General features: G+C 39.6%; 1 protein-coding gene across 6 annotated transcripts in view; it reads right to left on the bottom strand.

The window, feature by feature from the left end:
* The window catches only part of lama2 (laminin, alpha 2), a 231,551-nt gene that overhangs the window by 16,593 nt on the left and 194,581 nt on the right, over positions 1-20,377 (bottom strand). For 4 of the 6 annotated variants that reach the window (XM_026194235.1, XM_026194236.1, XM_026194237.1 and 1 more), the window contains 20 exons: positions 20,071-20,234; positions 19,498-19,636; positions 18,535-18,637; positions 18,159-18,275; positions 17,093-17,275; positions 16,815-16,820; positions 16,021-16,175; positions 15,332-15,475; positions 13,086-13,219; positions 12,083-12,242; positions 11,872-11,996; positions 11,410-11,572; positions 10,834-10,978; positions 10,573-10,711; positions 8,539-8,550; positions 7,802-7,922; positions 6,507-6,662; positions 5,211-5,264; positions 1,717-1,868; positions 1,434-1,610 (listed from right to left, as the gene is read on the bottom strand). In XM_026194235.1, coding sequence (XP_026050020.1) covers positions 1,434-1,610; positions 1,717-1,868; positions 5,211-5,264; positions 6,507-6,662; positions 7,802-7,922; positions 8,539-8,550; positions 10,573-10,711; positions 10,834-10,978; positions 11,410-11,572; positions 11,872-11,996; positions 12,083-12,242; positions 13,086-13,219; positions 15,332-15,475; positions 16,021-16,175; positions 16,815-16,820; positions 17,093-17,275; positions 18,159-18,275; positions 18,535-18,637; positions 19,498-19,636; positions 20,071-20,234 — 2,549 coding nt within the window. The remainder of the gene's footprint in view (positions 1-1,433; positions 1,611-1,716; positions 1,869-5,210; positions 5,265-6,506; positions 6,663-7,801; positions 7,923-8,538; positions 8,551-10,572; positions 10,712-10,833; positions 10,979-11,409; positions 11,573-11,871; positions 11,997-12,082; positions 12,243-13,085; positions 13,220-15,331; positions 15,476-16,020; positions 16,176-16,814; positions 16,821-17,092; positions 17,276-18,158; positions 18,276-18,534; positions 18,638-19,497; positions 19,637-20,070; positions 20,235-20,377) is intronic. The other 2 variants (XM_026194239.1, XM_026194240.1) reach the window with 1 other exon arrangement.

Genomic DNA, 20,377 nt, shown 5'->3' with positions numbered 1-20,377 from the left:
CTAAATCAATTGAGCATAGTCTTAGATCAGGCAGGCCACAAAACCAAGTTTAGCCCCAAAACCAAGTTTAGCCCCTGATTCCAATACATCAACTGATGCCAGCTGATTCAGTTTATACACTTCCAAGTATTTATACATATATTTGTTTCACACAGGGCACATTTTTTAAGTAGCTATTCGCCTGTCTCCACTTGCTTTTTTCTCTTCAAGGCACTTTGCAACCAGCTTCACCACGAGCCTCTCACATCTTTTGTCACCGATCCCTGTTCTGCTCTGTTACATAACATTACTTTAGATGGATATAACATTTTCTTTGACAAAAGTGGTTCTGCCTTAGATACAATACCAGCAAAAAACCAACGAAAGACTAAACAATCCCTGTTAGCCAAACGCTTAGGCTTCAGAATGCTCTAAAAGCTCAGCTTACAAGGGTTTTTCCAACTCCTGCTCTCATCATTTAGATACATATGTGTGAGCAGAGCATTCGCACTCAGGCCTTTCATTTGGATGGGACTGCCAACCAGATCTTTATGGCTTAAAGCAGGGGTGTCCAACTCCAGGCCTCAAGGACTGGCGTCCTCCGGGTTTTAGAGCTCACCCTGGGTCAACACACCTGAATCAAATGATGATTTCATTACCAGGCCTCTGGAGAACTTCAAGACATGTTGAGGAGGTAATTTAGCCATTTAAATCAGCTGTGTTGGCTCAAGGACACATCTAAAGCCTGTAGGACACCAGTCCTTGAGGCCTGGAGTTGGATACCCCTGGCTTAAAGGGAGGTTGTCCTAAAGGGGAGAGGTTGTTTCAGACACTGAGTGAACTGACAGACAGGCACGCAGATGTAAGCTTAGAAAAGGTCGGGGTGATAGGGCTGAAATGAAGGGAACGACGCAATCATAAACAGACAAAGACGAGGTGGTGTAATCTGAGTTATGAGCATGTTTATGATGCTGGACAGTTCAATTACTGCTGTTCAGGCAGAAAGACGGGCTTTATCATCATCAACACCACCAGCACGACCGTGACCTGCTGCAATTGCATTAACTACACTTTAACCTGTCAGTGTATAATGTCTATGGTGATCATTAAGACAGTAAGTACAGTGTTTAAATATGGATCAAACAGGTTTAACGGGAACATTTTAAACATAATGTAAAGTGAATTAGTACTTTCACCCATGTGTGATCTCAACATCGTAGGAGACAGAAGCATTTCTAGTGGCAGATCCACACTGTTTGTATCCAATTTTTTTAAAAGCTAACTTAAAAACAAGTCTACAGCCTAAACAAGCATTTCAATAAACTGCTGTTAATCATCTTAAAAAACACCAAACACTCTGCTGTTCAACTGAAGATCATGCCTGCATCAAATAAATTTGTAGAAAACAAATCTGTTCACAGTTATATCTGACAGAGTGACAAAGTTTAACATACACAGCATTGATCATGAGGTTCCATATGCATCCTTTGAAGGGGATGTTGGCTCTGTTGGAGGTCTGCTCTACTTCTGCGGGAATACCACCAAGGAAGATACGCTGTAAGTTCAATGGCTGGTCATTGGGAAGCATACCCTGCATCCTGGCTTCATCGTCCACGTGGACAGCAAAAGATCTGTTGGAAAACAAAGAAAAATTCCAAAATGAGGAAATGGATTATAACACACAATAAAACATCTTCAACAGGAGTTTGTTACTTCATAACAAAAACAAACGCTAACCTGCCAGCTAGCCTCTCTATGCGGAGTGTGTGCTCTCTGCCATCATTCAGCGTGCCTTGTTCAGGTCGTCTGGTGGCTTGTCGCCGATTGTGGCTGCCGGTAGACACTACGACTTCCAGCGAACCTCTGGTCAGCATGACTGAGAGGTAGGGCTGCCAGAGTTGGAGAGAAACTTTATTAACAGGGTCAACATGTACATTCAAACTAACCCTAGGAGACAGAATATGGTAAAGTTCAAGTAAATTTGCATAAGTAAATGCAAAAGGACTTTATGTTTTTAAATTCAGTACATTCAGTCCAGTGTAATATATCAGAAACTTTATTTTGATGAGTAGAAAATGACATGAAAATGTAGGTGTTTGATTACAGATTATTTCTTAAAAACACACAGGGGAACTGCAACAACAACAATGTTGTTTTAGCTTCTAATCCATTTATGTTGTTTTAAAGAAGACACACACACACACACACACACACACACACACACACACACACACACACACACACACACACACACACACACACACACACACAAATAAATAAATACCTAAATGCACATTTGGTTGTAACTCTATATCCACATTGTGCAAAAAGAAAAAAGGGAAAGAAAGGGTATTGGATGAAACGGACAGAAAAAAAAAAACGGGAGGCAAAACAGAGTGAGGATTAGAGCAGAGAAAGGGTAGGGGGAATGGCGAGGTGAATGCAGGGAGATATATGGTATATAGAGCAAAATTGGGGGGAAATAAGCAAGATAAAGGAAGACGAGGGGAGTGGGGAGGAAAGGATAACAAGAGATGAGAGGAATGGAGAGGACAGGATAATAGGGGGAAGAGATGAGAGGGCAGAGAGCAAAACAGCAAGCACGATAGAGATGGCGAGAGAGAGAAAGAGTGAGACAGACAGAGAGGTGCTAGAGAGCAGTGGTGCAGGGTCAGGCTAATTTGAATTTTAATTCACTGTGTGCCAGAGGGCGAAGTGGGAGACAATTTACCACCTGAAAATGGAATTTCAATTTGAGGTCGGGGACAAATTGAACTGAGATGTAGGTACAACATGGCTCTCGCCGCGCCATCTCACACTCGTACATGGGTACAAAAGCACACCCGCGTGCGTACACACACACACTCATGCAGACTCACATACAGGTGCATTTTACAAGAATGTGCACAAATACAACATTCATGCAAAACATGGTATGCTTTTCTGCATTTCTCATTCGATATCTTGAGTGTAAAGCTGAAGCAGGTAGAACTGTGCAGTCCATGTCTTTCAGGTCAGGCCTATTCAATATGTTTTTCCACATTTTATGAGACAATCTAATGTCTTAATTAAAAACAAAAAGTAATGTGATATCTCGAGGCTAGTGCAAAAAACTAGTGCAATCATTCAGTGGATAAGAAGGAAAGATAAAGAGTTTTGATCTCCAGTTTGTATAAAGAAAATTCTCAGTTGTTTTGAATGAGTGAGGAACTCTTAGATGTACCTCAAAACTGTCATCATCATTTTACCATCTCTCCTCCCTTTGTGCATATCCTGACTTTTCCCATAGACTGTATATAAACGACGGAGATAGCACACGTGCACATTCTTTAGCATTGCCAACATGGGGAAATTCTTCAAGTTAAAACAGGAATTCATAAAAGTCTAAGCAAAAAAAAAAAATTGATACTGTTCACTATATCCTCAGTAAACACATTCCTAGTAAGTTTATACTGTCAATCACTACTCATGTGAAATATTGAATGTACAACTATAGTGAAAATCTGGTGAAAAAAACAGGGTATAATTCAGGAGTGTGGCTATATTTTGACCGACAGGTTGCAACAGTACAGTTTTGCAGGGTTATTAGTTTTCATTTGAACCCTTTAAGACTGGTTGAAGCGGGCACGCTCTGTTTTGCGTTATTTTCAGTTTTCCAGCAGTATATAAAAATTGGTGTATCTCAAAAATCCAACTATGAAGACAGTAAAAAATAAATTTCCTGTGGTGGGAAACTATTTTGTGCAACTTTTTTGTATTTACAGTTTTGAGGGACAAACCTCTTAAATTTCTCTAACTAGAAATATATGTAAAAAAAAACAAAAAAACAAAAAACAACAACCCTAAAACGATTTTCATTTTTTTGTAGTTTATTGCACTTTCTTTGCAATTTATGTAGTTACTATGGCCTTAATGCATACATATTATTAAAATTTGGTATATGACAGTTGTATTGATGTATAGCAACTTGAAATGCTCCCAAAAATGTCACTACAGCATGTAAAAATATAAAGATAAGTTCTGGCGGACTTGGCTCTATGGTCTTAAAGGGTTAAAGTCGCCGTGGTTCAAATGCTTACAAATATTCTGTGACGTCATGGTGGTCTCCATCTTTTACCTACAGGTGATTATTTGTTTTTCTTTCTTTATTGGCCAGCTTAAAAACAATCTACTGTTTTTCATCTAAGATATTCATCCACCTCTTTTCTTCTTACCTCTCCTCTGTGCCCGTCCTTTCATTTTTTTGCTCCCAGCTCTTTTCATTTTTTCAATTTTTGTTCTCTCCCACAGCAGACTATCCTCCCCATCATCTCATTTCCGTTCTTTTTAGCTTTGTTCTTACTTCTCTATCCTTATTTTCACCTCTAAATCTCTCTCCTCCATCCCTCCATCCTTTGTCTCCTGTCCCCTTCTCTCTGTGTCCCTCTCTAAAACAGCCATTAGTCAGGGCCAAGTTGAGTTGATGGTGTTTTTAACCTCGCTTAACCTTTCTCCACACACGCACGTACAGAGGCGCACACACACACACAAATGCTGTGCCTGCCAGCATAGTTAGCAAAAATAGATTTATGTGCCTAACAACCAGTGATGATGGATAAGCTAGAGGTAACCCTCTGTCCTCTCTACCTCTCTCACACACAAAAACACGACACACATTTAAATTTGCACGCGTGTGAGTGCCATCCTCACACCTGATATGACACACAAACCCCTTACGTGCACATACAAACACACACAGCTGCAAATATGACATGCTGCCCATGGTGTTTTCAGGGGAGTTAAAATAATGGATTTAATTATTTAGCACTGGCTAGGGTTGACAGGCATGTGTGCACATGTGTGTGTGCACGTGGAAAAAAAGGTGTTTCAGCTGTGAAACAATCTAATCAGTGTAGTTGCCAACAGAGTCAAATCTCATTAATATGCACTCATGGAAACTTAATTCACTTACAGAAAAGTTGCTTGTGTGACTGTGTGGACGCACTGGCAAAGTCAGCTAAAAGCTAAGATCGCCACTATACAATGAACCTCCACAACAGCTACTAAAGGTGTGTATGAGTCTTTGCACATCTATGGGTGTGTATAAGTAAGAGTGTGCATTTTGGAAAACAACAATCCCATTAGCTCAGTTGCCAAAAACTGCAAATCTCATTAATATGCACTTATGTAACTGCCATTCACTTAGGCAAACAAGACAGCATTTGGGTCCAAACTGTGCATGGTGAACCCACCTCTCCTGACTGTCTTCTCTTCCTCTTGGACTTTGAAAGGCTTGTGGAGCGGGCCTGGATTGGAAAGATATTCAGAACAATGTTATTGTGCACAGATTCTTCCAATAAGTTTTCTGATACTGCCTTGGTAGCACTCTCTAATAATGTCACACTATTAAGCATTAGTACGGTATTGGGAAGTGCTTAATTTATTGTTTACATACATATTACTCCGCCTTGGTATGTCATTTATAAACAGAGATGTTTATCTATCTGCTACTCTTACACCATGCACAGCTTTGAGTCATGAATCATGATCATATATCTGTATTTATAAATGGCCTTAAGGAGAAATAATGCTGTATCAATGATGAATTAAGCACTTGCTAACACCTTACTAATAGCTTCACAATGCTTTATCATAAAGTGCTATCATTACCTAATGGTACAGTTACACTGGATTACTCACTTGAGTAATGCGATTACTCAAGTGAGTCACTTGAGTCCACCTTGACCAGACTGAAAACACTCACACAGATTGGCAAATTATTGCCATAAATTTATAGACGCAGACAGTTTGCGATCAATTTGTAGCTCAGCTGCTCTGCAGCTGTTTGTATTACAATTTCAATGCAAACGCTCACAATAGTTTTGGCTTTGCTGTTTTCCATAGTTTAACTGTACCATAAAAGGGGCAGATGTGCAAGAAACTTAACCAGAAAAAACTGAGCTTGCATTACAAGGTTTTTAATAGAAGCCATATTATTAGACAACAGGCACGCTGTTATGTTACCATGCACACACTGGCAAATTTTGTCACTACACAGCAAACATTGTTTTAACCCTTTAAAGTCAAATGGATGTTTTCAAAATGTTTCTTTAGCACAAATACAAAGATGGACTGAAACAATATACCAAACAATTTTTATATTGTATTTCACTTCCATACTACATAAATTCTATATATGTACTATATTTAAAATAAATGATTATACTGTACATTCTTGCAGTTTTATTAGATTTTATGGCAATTATTAACAACAACTTAACAATTTTTTAACTATTTTCTGAAAAAATATTGAACACAAACTGGTGACAATAGAGAAAGATTTGAGTGATTAGTGGTGAATGAGTATTTAATTTCAAATGAAGCTACTCTCCATATTACACTGTTCCCCACCCATGAGAAATATCTTACAACTATAACAGAATGAGGAACTTGATCAACTCAGATTTAAGAAGTATATTGTATTGGAGTGACTCAGTGAGTAAAACAGATGGACCAAAAAAAAAAACCCCTAATAAAATAACAATAACCTTCTGTTTGTTTGGTGACCCTCCGCCTACTGCCAGCAGTATGGTCCCAGTGTCTTCTAGAGTGCTGAATGACAGGCTGATCTCTGTGTCAACGGCCAGCGACAGACCACTCAGCTCCATGTATCCTGGCTTAGAGAAACTGACTGTGTGCAGGTTCTGCAAACAAAGAAGAAACAGTTTCACTTGACATGTATTTTGTCAATGGACAGATCAGTTATTTAGTTCAGCACCGTTCATCATGCCTACAATGCAGAAGTCAAACAGAAAAGAGTAAAAACGACTACACAAGTCTGAATGTAGTTGATCAAATTGATATGACTTTCTGATATTTTAGTCAAGGTTTTTCAAAGAACAGCAACACATTTTAGTGGCACGCTGTTTCACACAGACTTTCTGGTGCATCATCATCCAGCTTTCCTTTTGTTACGGTAGTTGTAAAAATGAAATTCTCCCCCTCTATTTAACATACCTACTACCCACATGTGGTTTTATTACTTTAATAAGGACTTTTTCTTTCTTTCTTTCTTTTTTTCTTACAACCACTAACTGCCTACATCTAACCTTAACCTGACTTTATACTATGCTTAAACTAAGTCTTTATTTTAAATCATTCACATAATAACGACTTGCTTTTTTCCAAAAGACGAAGGTCCCCAGCCTTTGACCTCCTCTCTACCACCACCACACGGAGAAAACAAGAGAAAGACCTTCAGCAATCTTCTTCAACATTCTCTGGGCCTTGATACGCTTTGGCTGCATTTTTTTTTATAAGTAAATGAATAGCACTAGTCATGGTGAAAACCTTGCATGGCTGTTGAAAGCTCCATGAGTGTGTTTGCATAATAGGCTTGAAAGATTAAAATATAAAAAGCAATTTAAGAAGTGTGTATATTCTTACAAATGCACTGATTAATACATAATGCATAGTTTGTGTCTGTGAGAGGAACATGAATATGAAAGGGTACTGCAGATTAAACACGTCTGTGCCTTTTTATTTTATTCTTTGTGCGGAAACCATCTTCCTACATAAAGAAGCAACCGAGTGAAAGGCAAATCAGAATGAAAGTGACATGTGCTGTTGAAAAAAAAGCTGTAGAATTTCAAGGTCATCCAATCAACAGATTTTAATGCCTTTTCAGATTCCCCATTTAGTGGATGTTATGTTAATTATATGTACATATTCGCCGACCTGACCCATTCACACATCTCTCTCTATATATGGCAAATCTAAAATATATAATACTGCAACCAGAGGGTCAGCAATCATACGGGATGTTTCATAAAAGCTCACTTACCTCTACATTACATCCTTTAGTCACACCAGTATAATCTGAGCTGCTCAGAAGGTTATATGGCGTTCTGGAGATTTCAATGTCCCGAAGACAGCCCGCATACCTCTTCAGAATGACCTCTGACCTATATGAAGTGTAAGACAGTTTTACTTTGGAGTATTCAATAATCATAATAATGGTCAGTCTGCTCTTGTAGAAGTGAATTACTGCAGCAGTGAATTCGCAAGCAGAGTGATACCTAAACAGCAACAAGAATAATCTGAATATGTCGTTTGTCCATACAAATGCACTGGGATATTTTTCTATATTACTCATTTCAAGATGAGTATCTGTTATTGAAGAGAAAGTTCTTAAAAAATATCCAGCATATGATAATCCTCGTCAACGACTGCAATAAACATTCTTTTAGCAGTTAAGTTAAGTTACCCATCAATCTCGAAAATGTCAGGAAGTAGATTAACATCTAAATCTACTGAATATGCCAATAAAATATGGAAGGGAGTTATTCATATGAGTTATTCCACCAAAATGTTGTTGAACAAACGTCAAATTCAGATTAACAAAGGATAGAAAAAGTGATTTCTGAGAGTCCAGCCAACAAACAAACGTACATTCAGTGTGGGCTGTACAGCATTATCAGCAGGTCAGCCTCATGCACAGCTCAATAGTGAATACAGTTGATTTTTTTATTGTGCTTGATTATAAAATGTATTTATTTATTTATTTATTCATTCATTTACCTGGCTGCGATGCTGTTAAGAAGGAACATGACATTCAAGCATTAGCAAACACACAACCATATGGTAAACATGTTAACATTCTTAAACTAAACCTTCAATTCAACTTGCCATCTTTACTTTGATCATTGAACTGGTCAAGTTGTTTTTAATGTTTATGCCATTTAATTCACTCTGCTATGAGGTTTGATAGCCAGTGTCAGACAGCTGATTCAGGTGCAGGAGGAGGGGAGGAGCTAAACTAAGTTGAAGAAATCCTGCCAGTGAGTAGGTTACCCCGGTTACAGGCTCAAAGTTGAAGTTAACTCTCAGATCAGAACATATGGCGTTTCTCTCATCTCAGGGTTAACAAACTCAGAGTCTTCACTGACCTAATTGTTATCCTATTTCTGGAATGGGGCTTAGAAATAGGATAAAAATGTATTTGTGCTTAGTAGCAAGCATTATCCCACATAATGGATATGTTGGAGCAGAGGTTTGGTCTGTTACTACTTTAACTGCCTCAAAGTGTCAAAATAACTTTCCCATGAGGAAACTACACTCAACAAAAATATAAACGCAACACCTTTGTTACTGCTCCCATTCCCCATGGGATGGACGTAGAGACCTAAAATTCATTCCAGATACACAATATAACCATCCCTCCCAAACAGTGGTCACAAATCAGTCCAAATGTGTGGTAGTGGGCACATCTGCTATATTGAGATAATCCATCCCACCTCACAGGTGTGCCACATCAGGATGCTGATCTGACATCATGAGTAGTGCACAGGTGTACCTCAGACTGCCCACAACAAAAGGCCACCCTGGAATGTGCAGTTTTTTGCGCTATTGGGTGTCTGGGGACCCAGAACCGGTCAGTATCTGGTGTGACCACCATTTGCCTCATGCAGTGCAACACATCGTCGCATGGAGTCTATCAGATTGTCAAGTGTGGCCTGTGGAATGTTGGTCCACTCCACTTCAATGGCTGTGCGAGGTTGTTGGATATTCGTGGGAACTGGTACACGCTGTCGTATACGCCGGTCAAGCACATCCCGAACATGCTCAATGGGTGACATGTCCGGTGAGTATGCTGGCCATGCAAGAACTGGGACATTCTCAGCTGCCATCTGCCCTGAACAATGTGAACCATGATTCATCCGTGAAGCGCACACCTCTCCAACGTGCCAGACGCCATCGAATGTGAGCATTTGCCCACACAAGTCTGTTACGGCGACGAGCTGGAGTCAGGTCAAGACCCCGATGAGGACGACGGGCATGCAGTTGAGCGTCCCTGAGACGGTTTCTGACAGTTTGTGCAGAAATTGTTTGGTTGTGCAAACCAATTGTTCCAGCAGCTGTCTGGGTGGCTGGTCTCAGACGATCTTGGAGGTGAACCTGCTGGATGTGGAGGTCCTGGGCTGGTGTGGTTACACGAGGTCTGCGGTTGTGAGGCCGGTTGGATGTGCTGCCATATTCTCTGAAACGCCTGTGGAGACGGCTTATGGTTGAGAAATGAACATTCAATGCACGGGCGACAGATCTGGTTGACATTCCTGCTGTCAGCATGCCAATTGCACGCTCCCTCATTGCTTGTGGCATCTGTGGCATTTTGCTGTGAGACAAAACTGCACATTCCAGGGTGGCCTTTTGTTGTGGGCAGTCTGAGGTACACCTGTGCACTACTCATGATGTCAGATCAGCATCCTGATGTGGCACACCTGTGAGGTGGGATGGGTTATCTCAATATAGCAGATGTGCCCACTACCACACATTTGGACTGATTTGTGACCACTGTTTGGGAGGGATGGTTATATTGTGTATCTGGAATGAATTTTAGGTCTCTACGTCCATCCCATGGGGAATGGGAGCAGTAACAAAGGTGTTGCGTTTATATTTTTGTTGAGTGTATATGAATTAACGCAAATGAAACATTCAAAAATATTAAAGAGCATTTCTGTAAATCAAATGCAAAACAATATGCAGCTCTCACACAGAACATCATGTAAGCTTTTATAAACTGAACCAACGTAAATTACAGCACTTTATGCGTACCTGTAATTTCCAATCGTTGGCAGACCCCCAAAATAGATTTTCTGGTGCTCCTTAAGGTTCAGACCAGTAGCTGACCCCAGAGATGTGGCCACAATCTTTTCCTCGTCACTGCTGTCGACGTCTACTATGGACACCGTGGCTTTGTTAAGAGTTGAAGATACATTATCAGCAACAGAACAGAACACGGAGAGATTGTATATGTATACCCTCTAATTTATCTGTTCCATTAATTCACAGCTCAGGTTATATAAGAAGGCTTACATAGTTTCTTGTTCCTCGACATGGTGAGGGATTTCCAGTGGCCATCATTATGGCGCTTAGATGAGTTGGCACTTCCAACTCCAGATCCAAGGTCAAAGTTAACCTTCACTTTACCCTCTGACAGCTCCAGAGACATGAAGTCCTTCTGCAGAGAGCATCAAACAGGGAGAGACTGCTGTGACACTCTGGCGTTTCAAATTCAGTACAAATCAATAACAGCACGAGTCTGAAAAGATAGGATTTAACAACACTGTGTAAAATATACTGCAAAGGGTCCCAATATGGACTAGACTGAAGAAAATGGTTAAAATTATTTTATCAATTAATCAAATCTTGACTGCTCAATAAAACAGCAGATTTTGGACACTATTCTTAATGTCACATAAAGAGAACTGTAATGTTTTCTTTTTAATTTTCATAAGACACAAGCAGTAAGAGCATGACACCTGTTTGATTGTTTGATGTACTTTTTACAGTATTTGTACTGTCTAAATAAATTTTAAAAAGCCTCACAACTTACACAATAAACAAAATATCTGTCTCCATCATGGTATTAATACCATATTAAACACATACCATGTCTTCAGCTGCCATATACATGAGCAGAGCATCAGAGGAGAACGTGCGGAACTTGAAAGTGATGGTGGAGACATTTGGGTTCCACCTAGTGGGTCGTCCCACTGCAGCGTAGCCTTCTCCATCCAGTTGAACGGTCCCTTCACCGTGGGAGCGCTGGGGGCTACAAAAAAAGGACCAATTTACAACTGCTTTGTTTCCTGTCCAACTGCCTGAGTTTGAAAGGTCACAAATAATTAAATGCAAAGTAGGCGAGACAATGAGACGCTCACTTGAATATTAGACCAACCAGAATATCTGCAAAAGACAGCTGTTTTTATAAATAAATCCTAGTTCCTGTATAAAATGTTCTTTACATATCTACGATTAGGAATACAACTGGGAGTAATAAAAAGACTACACTATCAATATCAGTAAGGAAGAATAAAATAATTAACTTCTAATTAAATTGTGACTGTATACCTGACGACACATCCCTTACAGTCTCCCTCTCTCTCTCTGTAGTTCCACAGTCCAATAGGTTTACCATCCAGGTAGGTTTCCCCCATGCAGCCTGTGAAAGTATTTGTTCTTACTGTCTCTGCTTTCTAAAAGACAAACAGAAAAAAGATAATCATGAGAAAACACAGTAGGGAGACAGGTTCTTCATGTTTTGAGACAGACAGACAGGCACCTTGACAGAGCCGAATATCCCTCCCACAAACAGGTAGGCGTTCTGGTCTACATCCAAGATGGTGAAGGCCGTGGGCGAGTTGGCACTGGCCGGGGTCGGCATCATACCAGCCATAGAGCCTTCCAGAGGATATACTGATATGGTACCATTCAACCCATTGCTGTATTGAGAGAATGAGAAGAGGGTTTGTTGTCTTTTTGCTTGGCATTCTGTACTGCCTGGAAGAGATTTGTTATGACTGAAGCCATTTGGAATCAGTTTTTATAAACTCTTGGTGCTAAAGAAGAATGATAGAAACAGAGTGTGGAGCCAGTTTTGTTGCAGTGAAAACTCTGAGATGTATGGCAAAATCAGCTGGCCACCTTGGAGTTTAAAGTCAAGATTTCTACATTGTGTAGGGGAACACTTAAGACCGATAGTCTGCGTGATTCCACTGGAAGACACCTTTGGGAAATTTCTCAGATGGAAATACATGGTGCAAATGGGCCATCTCCTTTGTGTGAATTGGCCTGATGTTAGATGGTCTTGCATAAAACATCGCTGCAGCTTTCACAGAGAAAACTAGTTTGTTAGATTACACTGTATCTATGCAATGATGTGCCACAGGCTGACATCCTGCAATCTCTTGATTTCCCAAGTGAAACAGTGCGTTTTCCACAGTAGCATGAATGAGAAGATGTCCTTAGGTAACTGTTGGTTTATTTCTGCAACAACTGTCGGTTACAACTGTTGCTTGTGGTTAGACGGGATGACAGACAAAAAAAAATATAAAGAAATGTAGAAAACTAATTAGCTATATACATCTATACAGACATGTATAGATAAGTACAGTAACTTTCTTTTGTTATACCCCTTTCTTGTGATTGTGTGTGGGTGTACGCATGTTTTCTTATTATTGTCTTCTCAAAACTCCTGAAATGTAAGATGTAACATCAGTTTTTAAACCATACGTGTCAAAGGTACAGCACATTTCTATACACATGAATGAGTGCGCTCTTCTTACCGAGACGCCTCGATCCTGTGCCAGTTTCCATCATGGATGGTGTGATGGGGATATTCGACCCTCCCCACACCTGAACCCACATCCCAAAGGAAATTCACCTTCCCCTTGCGCATCTCCAATGCCAAGAAATCAACCTGAGACAAAGTAGACACATGCTGAATAAACTGCATTGTTGTGATTTATTTTAGGTTAAGGTTACTGTGCTTAGTGCTGATTTATCCGCTTAACAAGATGAATACAGATACTGATTTTATGTAATTGTGGGTAATGCACATGAACAAGTTGACAGTTTATGAAACATTCAAAAATACTTGGAGAAAACTCGAGATATACAGTGTTCAGGGTCACGGTGATTCTGAAGCATACTCCAGGTGTCATAGGGGGAGAGGTAGGGAAAACCATTTATGCTCATATTCATACTTATGGCCAGTTTTCACCTATTCTCCAATTGTTCTAACATGGTAATAGGAAGTCAGAATACCCAGAAGGAACCCTGACAGTGACAGGGAGAATATGCAAACCTCACACAGGAAGGCCCCAGCAAATTGGTGGATTCAAACCCACGACCCTCCTGCTTTGAGGTGACACTGCTAACCACTTTGTTTTTTTTAAACACCTTTGTGAATGTGGAATCATTTATCTACTAGAATTCTGCAAATAACAACGTAATGTGCAGTGGTAATATTTATACTGGTTTTTGTTTAGAAATGGACAACCAACAATCATGCTTTAGCTCCTTAGCAAGCTGGGATCTGTGGTGAAGCCAATAAAGGTACCCATGTTAAAATGATTTACAAGAGAAATAACATGTAAGCTATATACAGGCTTGAAGTTATGCATGGTAAGACCACAGTATGCCGGTGAAATTGAAACTTGTTTCGACCACAAAATAGCTGCATGTGGAGCAAGCAGCTACAGAGTTAAACTATGAGCAACTGAAGCAACTACCTACATAACGTTGTTGGAAATGTCCTAGCATAGAGTGACCTATGAAACCAGAGCCTATAATGTCCATTAGTGGCAAACTGTAAGGTAAAAAGTGATGGGCAGTGGCTTTACTTTTCCCTCGATACAGGTGTCTTTTATACACAGTCTATGCTTTTAAGATGACACAATGCAGGAGTTATGCAGCGGTTTTATGTACTAAACTGTGAATGATTGAACAGTGAAGCACTTTTATACCCAGTTCTTATCTATTCCGGGGCTACAAAAGCTTTCCTTTTCTCCATCTGTCCTTGTAAGTGGATTTTTACTGGATCTTGCTGTATTTTGATTAATGCTCTTATTACATATGTATGAGTATGAAAAAAAAAAAGTGAACTTTCAGCATATGCTCTCATCTTCATGATGCAGCTGAAGTGCATACCAAGAATTATAATTCATATATTATTATGCGCAATTAGAGATTATCAGGGGGTCACATTTGAAGACACAAATGACACGCATACACAGACACAAAAGTGCATGCACTAATCTTTCTGGTCTCCCCAGGGTAATGCCGATTATTCATTAGTAGAGATCACAGGGCAGCATCGTTACTATTCAACTAGTATTACACGCTATTAGAAAAATGTAAGAGGCGTGCATGCACACACACAAAATTACTATACAAACTGAATTATTCACCATCAGAAAATAGTAGACACACACAAACACACACATATGAATGTTCCACACTTTCCAGTCAGATGCAGTGAAGATTTCTCAGGGGAAATCAGGCTAAAGTACATGGCAACATAAACTTGTTGTTAATTGGTGCTGCTCATCAAGATACACACGTGTGTTTACAACCAAACCCACACGTATGCACACCTTGGGAGTAGCATGGTGACTTAAATTAGTGCTATGTTTATAGGGTGCCTGCAAGTATGTGTCAATGTGTATTAGTTATTCACATATTAGACAAGCCACTTTGGGAATACCTGTAAGGTGTGTGAGAGGGCCGGTTTATGGGAAAGAGACAAGTGTGTGTGCTTTTTAATGCAAGACTAATGGTACACGAGAACGCTTCAAGAGAAAAAAAATATGTTATGGTGCTCTACATAGCACCTGAGTGTTAAATTAAATGAGAACAATGCATCGATATGAAACATTTTTTTTAAAAATGAACATTTTCATATTTAAATTGTGACATAAAGACACATTTTTAAGGCAATAGATTTGGTTTTTGTTTAGAAATTAACAACCTGTACAAGTTCAAACTATTTTTGATTTTATGCTCCTGTGTTTTTCTGAGACGTGCTTACATATTTGGCTGATCCCAGGTAGAGTAGCAGGTTGTCAGGTGTGGTGGTTTTGACATGAAGAATGATGGTATTATACCTCCCCTTTCGGATGTCAGGGCGGTAACTACGGAGGCAGTCACCTCCCGAAGACACTGATACTTTGATCTGTAAACAGGAAGAAAGAGTGAAGGAATTAAGAATGTTTCCACAAAAAGGAATCTTCGATTTTAGTTTGAATTTATCCTATATATTGTATAATAACACACAAGTATTTAAAAAAAAAAAACATCTGGTATTTGCCTCCAAGTCCAGCTTGGACTGAGAGCAATCAGTCTCAGATAGACTGATATCTAATTTATAAATGCAGGCAGATTATGCCTGAATTATTATGCCATATATAGTCCTGCAACAGAGTTTTAACCAACCGCTGGGCACCGACATGTTTCTAAATAGCTCCCAGGGGTGAGGTGGAAGAAAGTCATCAAAAGAAACCAAGCCTACTAGACCCGTGGCTGGGCCTCGTACATGTAAACACATTCAGTCCAACTCTCTCCTGGTCAACCTGTCGAAGTGTTAGCCAGCCACAAATGCTTCTGGAAGTTCAAATAAATCATAATAAATCTTGCACAAGAACATTAAACTACTATAAAACATGTGATCTCCTACAACTATGAGTAGGAGTTGTACATGGCAGTGTGTCAACAACTTACTGAATTAGCTTGTTTCCTGGCCTGGTTAATCAGTTCCTTTATTTGGGAGATGTTGCGCCTCAAATTGTCCTGTAGCTTTTTGATTGGCTGCAGCTTCTCCAACAGCCTGTCAGCTTCATCCTCCAAATCCTTCACTTTTGCTCCTGCAGCATGAACTGAAGGTAGAGAGAGATCAAATACAACGATACAGAACACTACCATAGTTGTTATCATGATACTATTCGGTACAGTACTGCAGCTGAGAGAAAGAGAAAGCTTGCAGAAGACGAAGCAAAATAATGGTAGATGAGGAAATCACTGGAGGAGGAGAAATGTGGAGGAAGAGACAGAAAGATGGCAAAGCCAGTAAGAGCCAAACAATTAGTGTAACTCAGCATTCAAAGAGAACTGCTTCTAATTTATTTACTTGGAGAAATTGTATCAGCTTAAGATCCAGGAAAGATAAAAATAAAGAGAAGACATAAAAATTAAAAAAAAGAAGTGCTATGCTTTGCAGTGTGCAGAGCTCTCATGCTCATGCCGAATGGAGGCTTTATTAGAAGCAACTATTGTTTACCGTGTAGCTATTAAAGATAATCACAATATTAATGGGTGGTGCTCCAATACTGCTGTCGAAATCAGCCTATGCCGCCATAGGCGATACTGACTGAAGAGCGCGCTGACTCAATACAGTGTGAACTCTGTGATTTATTGTATTTAAGCAAAACAAATATGTGAGATATTGCAATTAAAATATGGTATTGGTGCACCACGTATAATACGTGCTCAAATTAAAGTAAGTGAAATATACATACTGATTGCTGTGGGGATTGAAAAAAAGAGAAACAGAGAGAAATATATCAAATTTCAATTTTGAATTTACGTAGATCTGAGACAACAACAAGATAAAAGTTTGGAAATGTTCCAGTTGATCATTTTCAACATTTTGTTATTAATTTATCAAATTAGGATGTAAGAGTTGCAAAAATGTTCAAAAGCTCACTCTTTTCAGAGTAAAGAAAGAGTAATTAGTTACTACCTGCCTACTAATATTAGACTATGCATACTAACTACCAAAAGAAAAGCACTTTACTGTTTTTCTCAGGGTCCTGGATCATCTGATTGGCTTCGCTGACAGTCTCCTTCAGATCAGTGTAGTTGCGCTCTAGTCCACCAAGTCGCAGGTTCAAATCTCCAAGACGCTCCAGGACGTCGATGGCTGTGGCGTTAGCATCCGCTGCTACAGCCTTTGTGGCTGCTAGCCTAGCTGCTGTGTCTGTCAAAGGATGAAACATAAAAGATGTGTACTGTAACTGCCATAATTTACATTGATGTTGTGCAAACCCAAATTTTTAAACAAATATATACTTTACTGTTCAGTTTATTTACTATCATTTTTATGTGTTATTAAAGAAATAACAAGATAGCTCTTAGGTCAGATCTGGACTCTGTAAGTTCCACAAAGCAATTAATGGCATTAATTTGGTTTGATTATGGCATCACATTACATACATACGCATGCGCGCACACAGATATATGCTCTCTCAGTTCACGCTGCACAATAATTTTAAATTCATCACTTAGTATCAAGGATTATAGTTCTTAGACATCATGGTAAAAGAAAGTGAAACTTGGATGATTAAATGTGAATCCCTGCTCTGATCATCCTGGACGTGAGAAGTCTCCAGAATAAAAACACAGCTTGTTTTGATACAACATTTGCATAGGGCCAGTCTATGAACAGATTTTATGGTTTGAGACTGAAACTATAAAAGTATCACGCTAAATATTTGCTCTAAGCAGACGGTGACATCACACTAGGGAAATCCTGTAAAAATCTCTTTATTATTCATATTCATTTATTTTTAAGGCAAATGTTTCCATGTTGAACTGTTACTATTGCTACATTTGAGAGCTGTCTTTGTGTCGATCCAAACACAAACATGTGTAACACTTCAGTTCAGTAACTTTGCTATCGCCGCAGTGCATTTCCGAGTGCGTATCTGTGAGTACTGACATGTGTCAAGTTGAGTTTACCCGAGCAACTGACCTCTATCCACACACTGATATTGATCCACTCTGTCTTTATCTTTCGCCCACACTTGTGTGCATGCACAGCCCCCCCACACACACACACACACACAATGATGCAATCATACCGTTGGGGATGGCGTTGAGCGTTGCCATGGTTCCATTGACAGCTTTCAGCAGGTCTTTGGTTTTGTCTTTCGCTGCTTTAACTCTGCCCTTCAGCCCGGCCACACCAGCTGCATTCTCTACACACACACAACACACACAAAGTAAATGATGATGGTGGTTTGATTTGAAGCCAAGGCCGCCTGCTAATGAAATCACTTCCCTCACCTCCCTAATGGGAAAGAGTGACTGAGAAAAAGGCATAGAGAGGCAAATGTAGGACGACAGTGATATCAGATACACTGCTCTAAAATTGGAAGGCTTGTTTATATTGTATAAGGAACCTATTTCTTGCATTATATATAATATACATTCTGGATACACATACACCGACAGTACCTTGGACCTCATTTTGAAGTTGTTTAGCTTGATCCAACAGTACATGACTCTTCTGCAGGGCATCTCGAGCTGCTTCCTTTACTGGGATCTCTGGACCTAAAGCCTGCATACAAGGAGCAACAGTGCAAATTATGTGACTTAAAATGCTCTCAGAATAAAGTATTTTTGGGTTCACACACAAATTTAAAAAAAAAAATGTAGAGGTGCAGTAATCTGCATACAGAAGTACCGACTGTAAGATCAAAGCATAACTACTTCGCATTGCTAAATGATCCTCTAAGAAAGGGATTCAAATTACTTAACTATTCATCACTTTGTTTCTCCGTGTTCAACCCTTTGAATCATTTTTTCATCCCTTTGCTTTTCACTTTTAGCCCTTTACATATTACTTGCCAAAGGAAAAGAAAAAATTAAGGCGGCGAAAAAAGCAAACGAGCCGCATGAGTCAACAAGAGAAGGGTAAAGTATCAGCAGAATGACGGTCAGACGAATGAACTGGCTCAGAGGAAATTAAAGTGAAAAAGGAGAGAAGAGGAAATACATGGAGAAAAAAAATCAAAGATGAAGGTGAATGTTTAAAAAAAAAGTAAAAACGTGCAAGGGAAAAAGAAAAAAAAGAAGGAAAAAAAGAAAGGGAATAGGAAACGGGACAAATTAAAAAATAAAAGAAGGAAAAAGGAAGAATTCAGGTGTGAGTCATGATAATGAGAAAGAGAGGGAAGGAAGAAGAGGGACAGAGCTGTGCTTTGATCCCTCAGCCATGACTAATGGAGAGCACAAGCTTACATTACTGTCACTGCATGCGACACACACACAAACACACACACACTATCTTTTGTGCTGAGAGAACACTTTCATGGTCCGGATTGCTAAACTGCTTGTGCTTGGTATCTACAGTAGCTGAATACAGGGCGAGTTACATACAGCATGTGTTTCCATACGTGACAGTGTACGTCCTCTTACCAGTGCCAGCGCCTCGCTCGCCCTCTGTTTGGCTGCCTTTGCTTCCTTCTCTGCTGCATCAACATTCGCTTTAATGTTACTGTAGGCATTGAAGGCGGCTGTCGCATTGAAGGAAAGGTTTTTAGCTTCAGCCAAAATACTGTGAAGAGGGGGGGGAGAGGAAGAAATGGACATTGATTTCCTATTCTATTTGTTATACACACTTTGGTAAGCAGTTAAATTAAACTGGAAGTTATAATGAGAATTTCCAGAACTTTTCATGTTTCAACATTTACTGCCATTAGTTGGATTTTGGGTGGACTTGAGCATAATATATTCCAGCTTAACTGAACTGTGAAGCTGAGCGTGCAGTTGATGATGGTATGCTTTTAGCGCTTAAGAGTCGATCTGGATATTTAACTTACAGTTACATGAAACTGAATAAAAAGCTATAACCAGCAAATGTTATTAAAAAAGACAACAACATGAAAGAAAGCAACATGAACCCGTTTTAAAATCACACTCGGCCTGAAGTAAATACTACCTGGGCCTATGTGTGAGCTTTTCTGTACTGTAAAAATATACTCCCTTTACCCATCTAAAATGGCTGCAGAGTTGTTAAGTTGCTTGGCATGTTCCTCTGCATCCTGCACGCGATAAGCCAGGCGACCATCGCTCAAACCATAAGTGAGGTGACTGACTCTGTCATCCAGCCGGCCATGAAGAGCCCCGAGCTCACTCGCCATTTCCTCCAAGTCCTGTGAACAGAGAACAGAGACTCAGATCTACATAAAAGTGACTTTTAATGCTAATAAAACATAACAATAACATTATATGTGCCGAACTGAAATTTGTCTTTCTTGAAGACAAAAGCAATACAACTAACCTGAGGCAGAATATT

The sequence above is a fragment of the Astatotilapia calliptera genome, chromosome 15 (assembly GCF_900246225.1).
Source record: "Astatotilapia calliptera chromosome 15, fAstCal1.2, whole genome shotgun sequence".
Taxonomy (NCBI): Eukaryota; Metazoa; Chordata; class Actinopteri; order Cichliformes; family Cichlidae; genus Astatotilapia; species Astatotilapia calliptera.
Note: the sequence above shows the minus strand (reverse complement) of the source record. Positions and strands in the feature narration are given on the sequence as shown.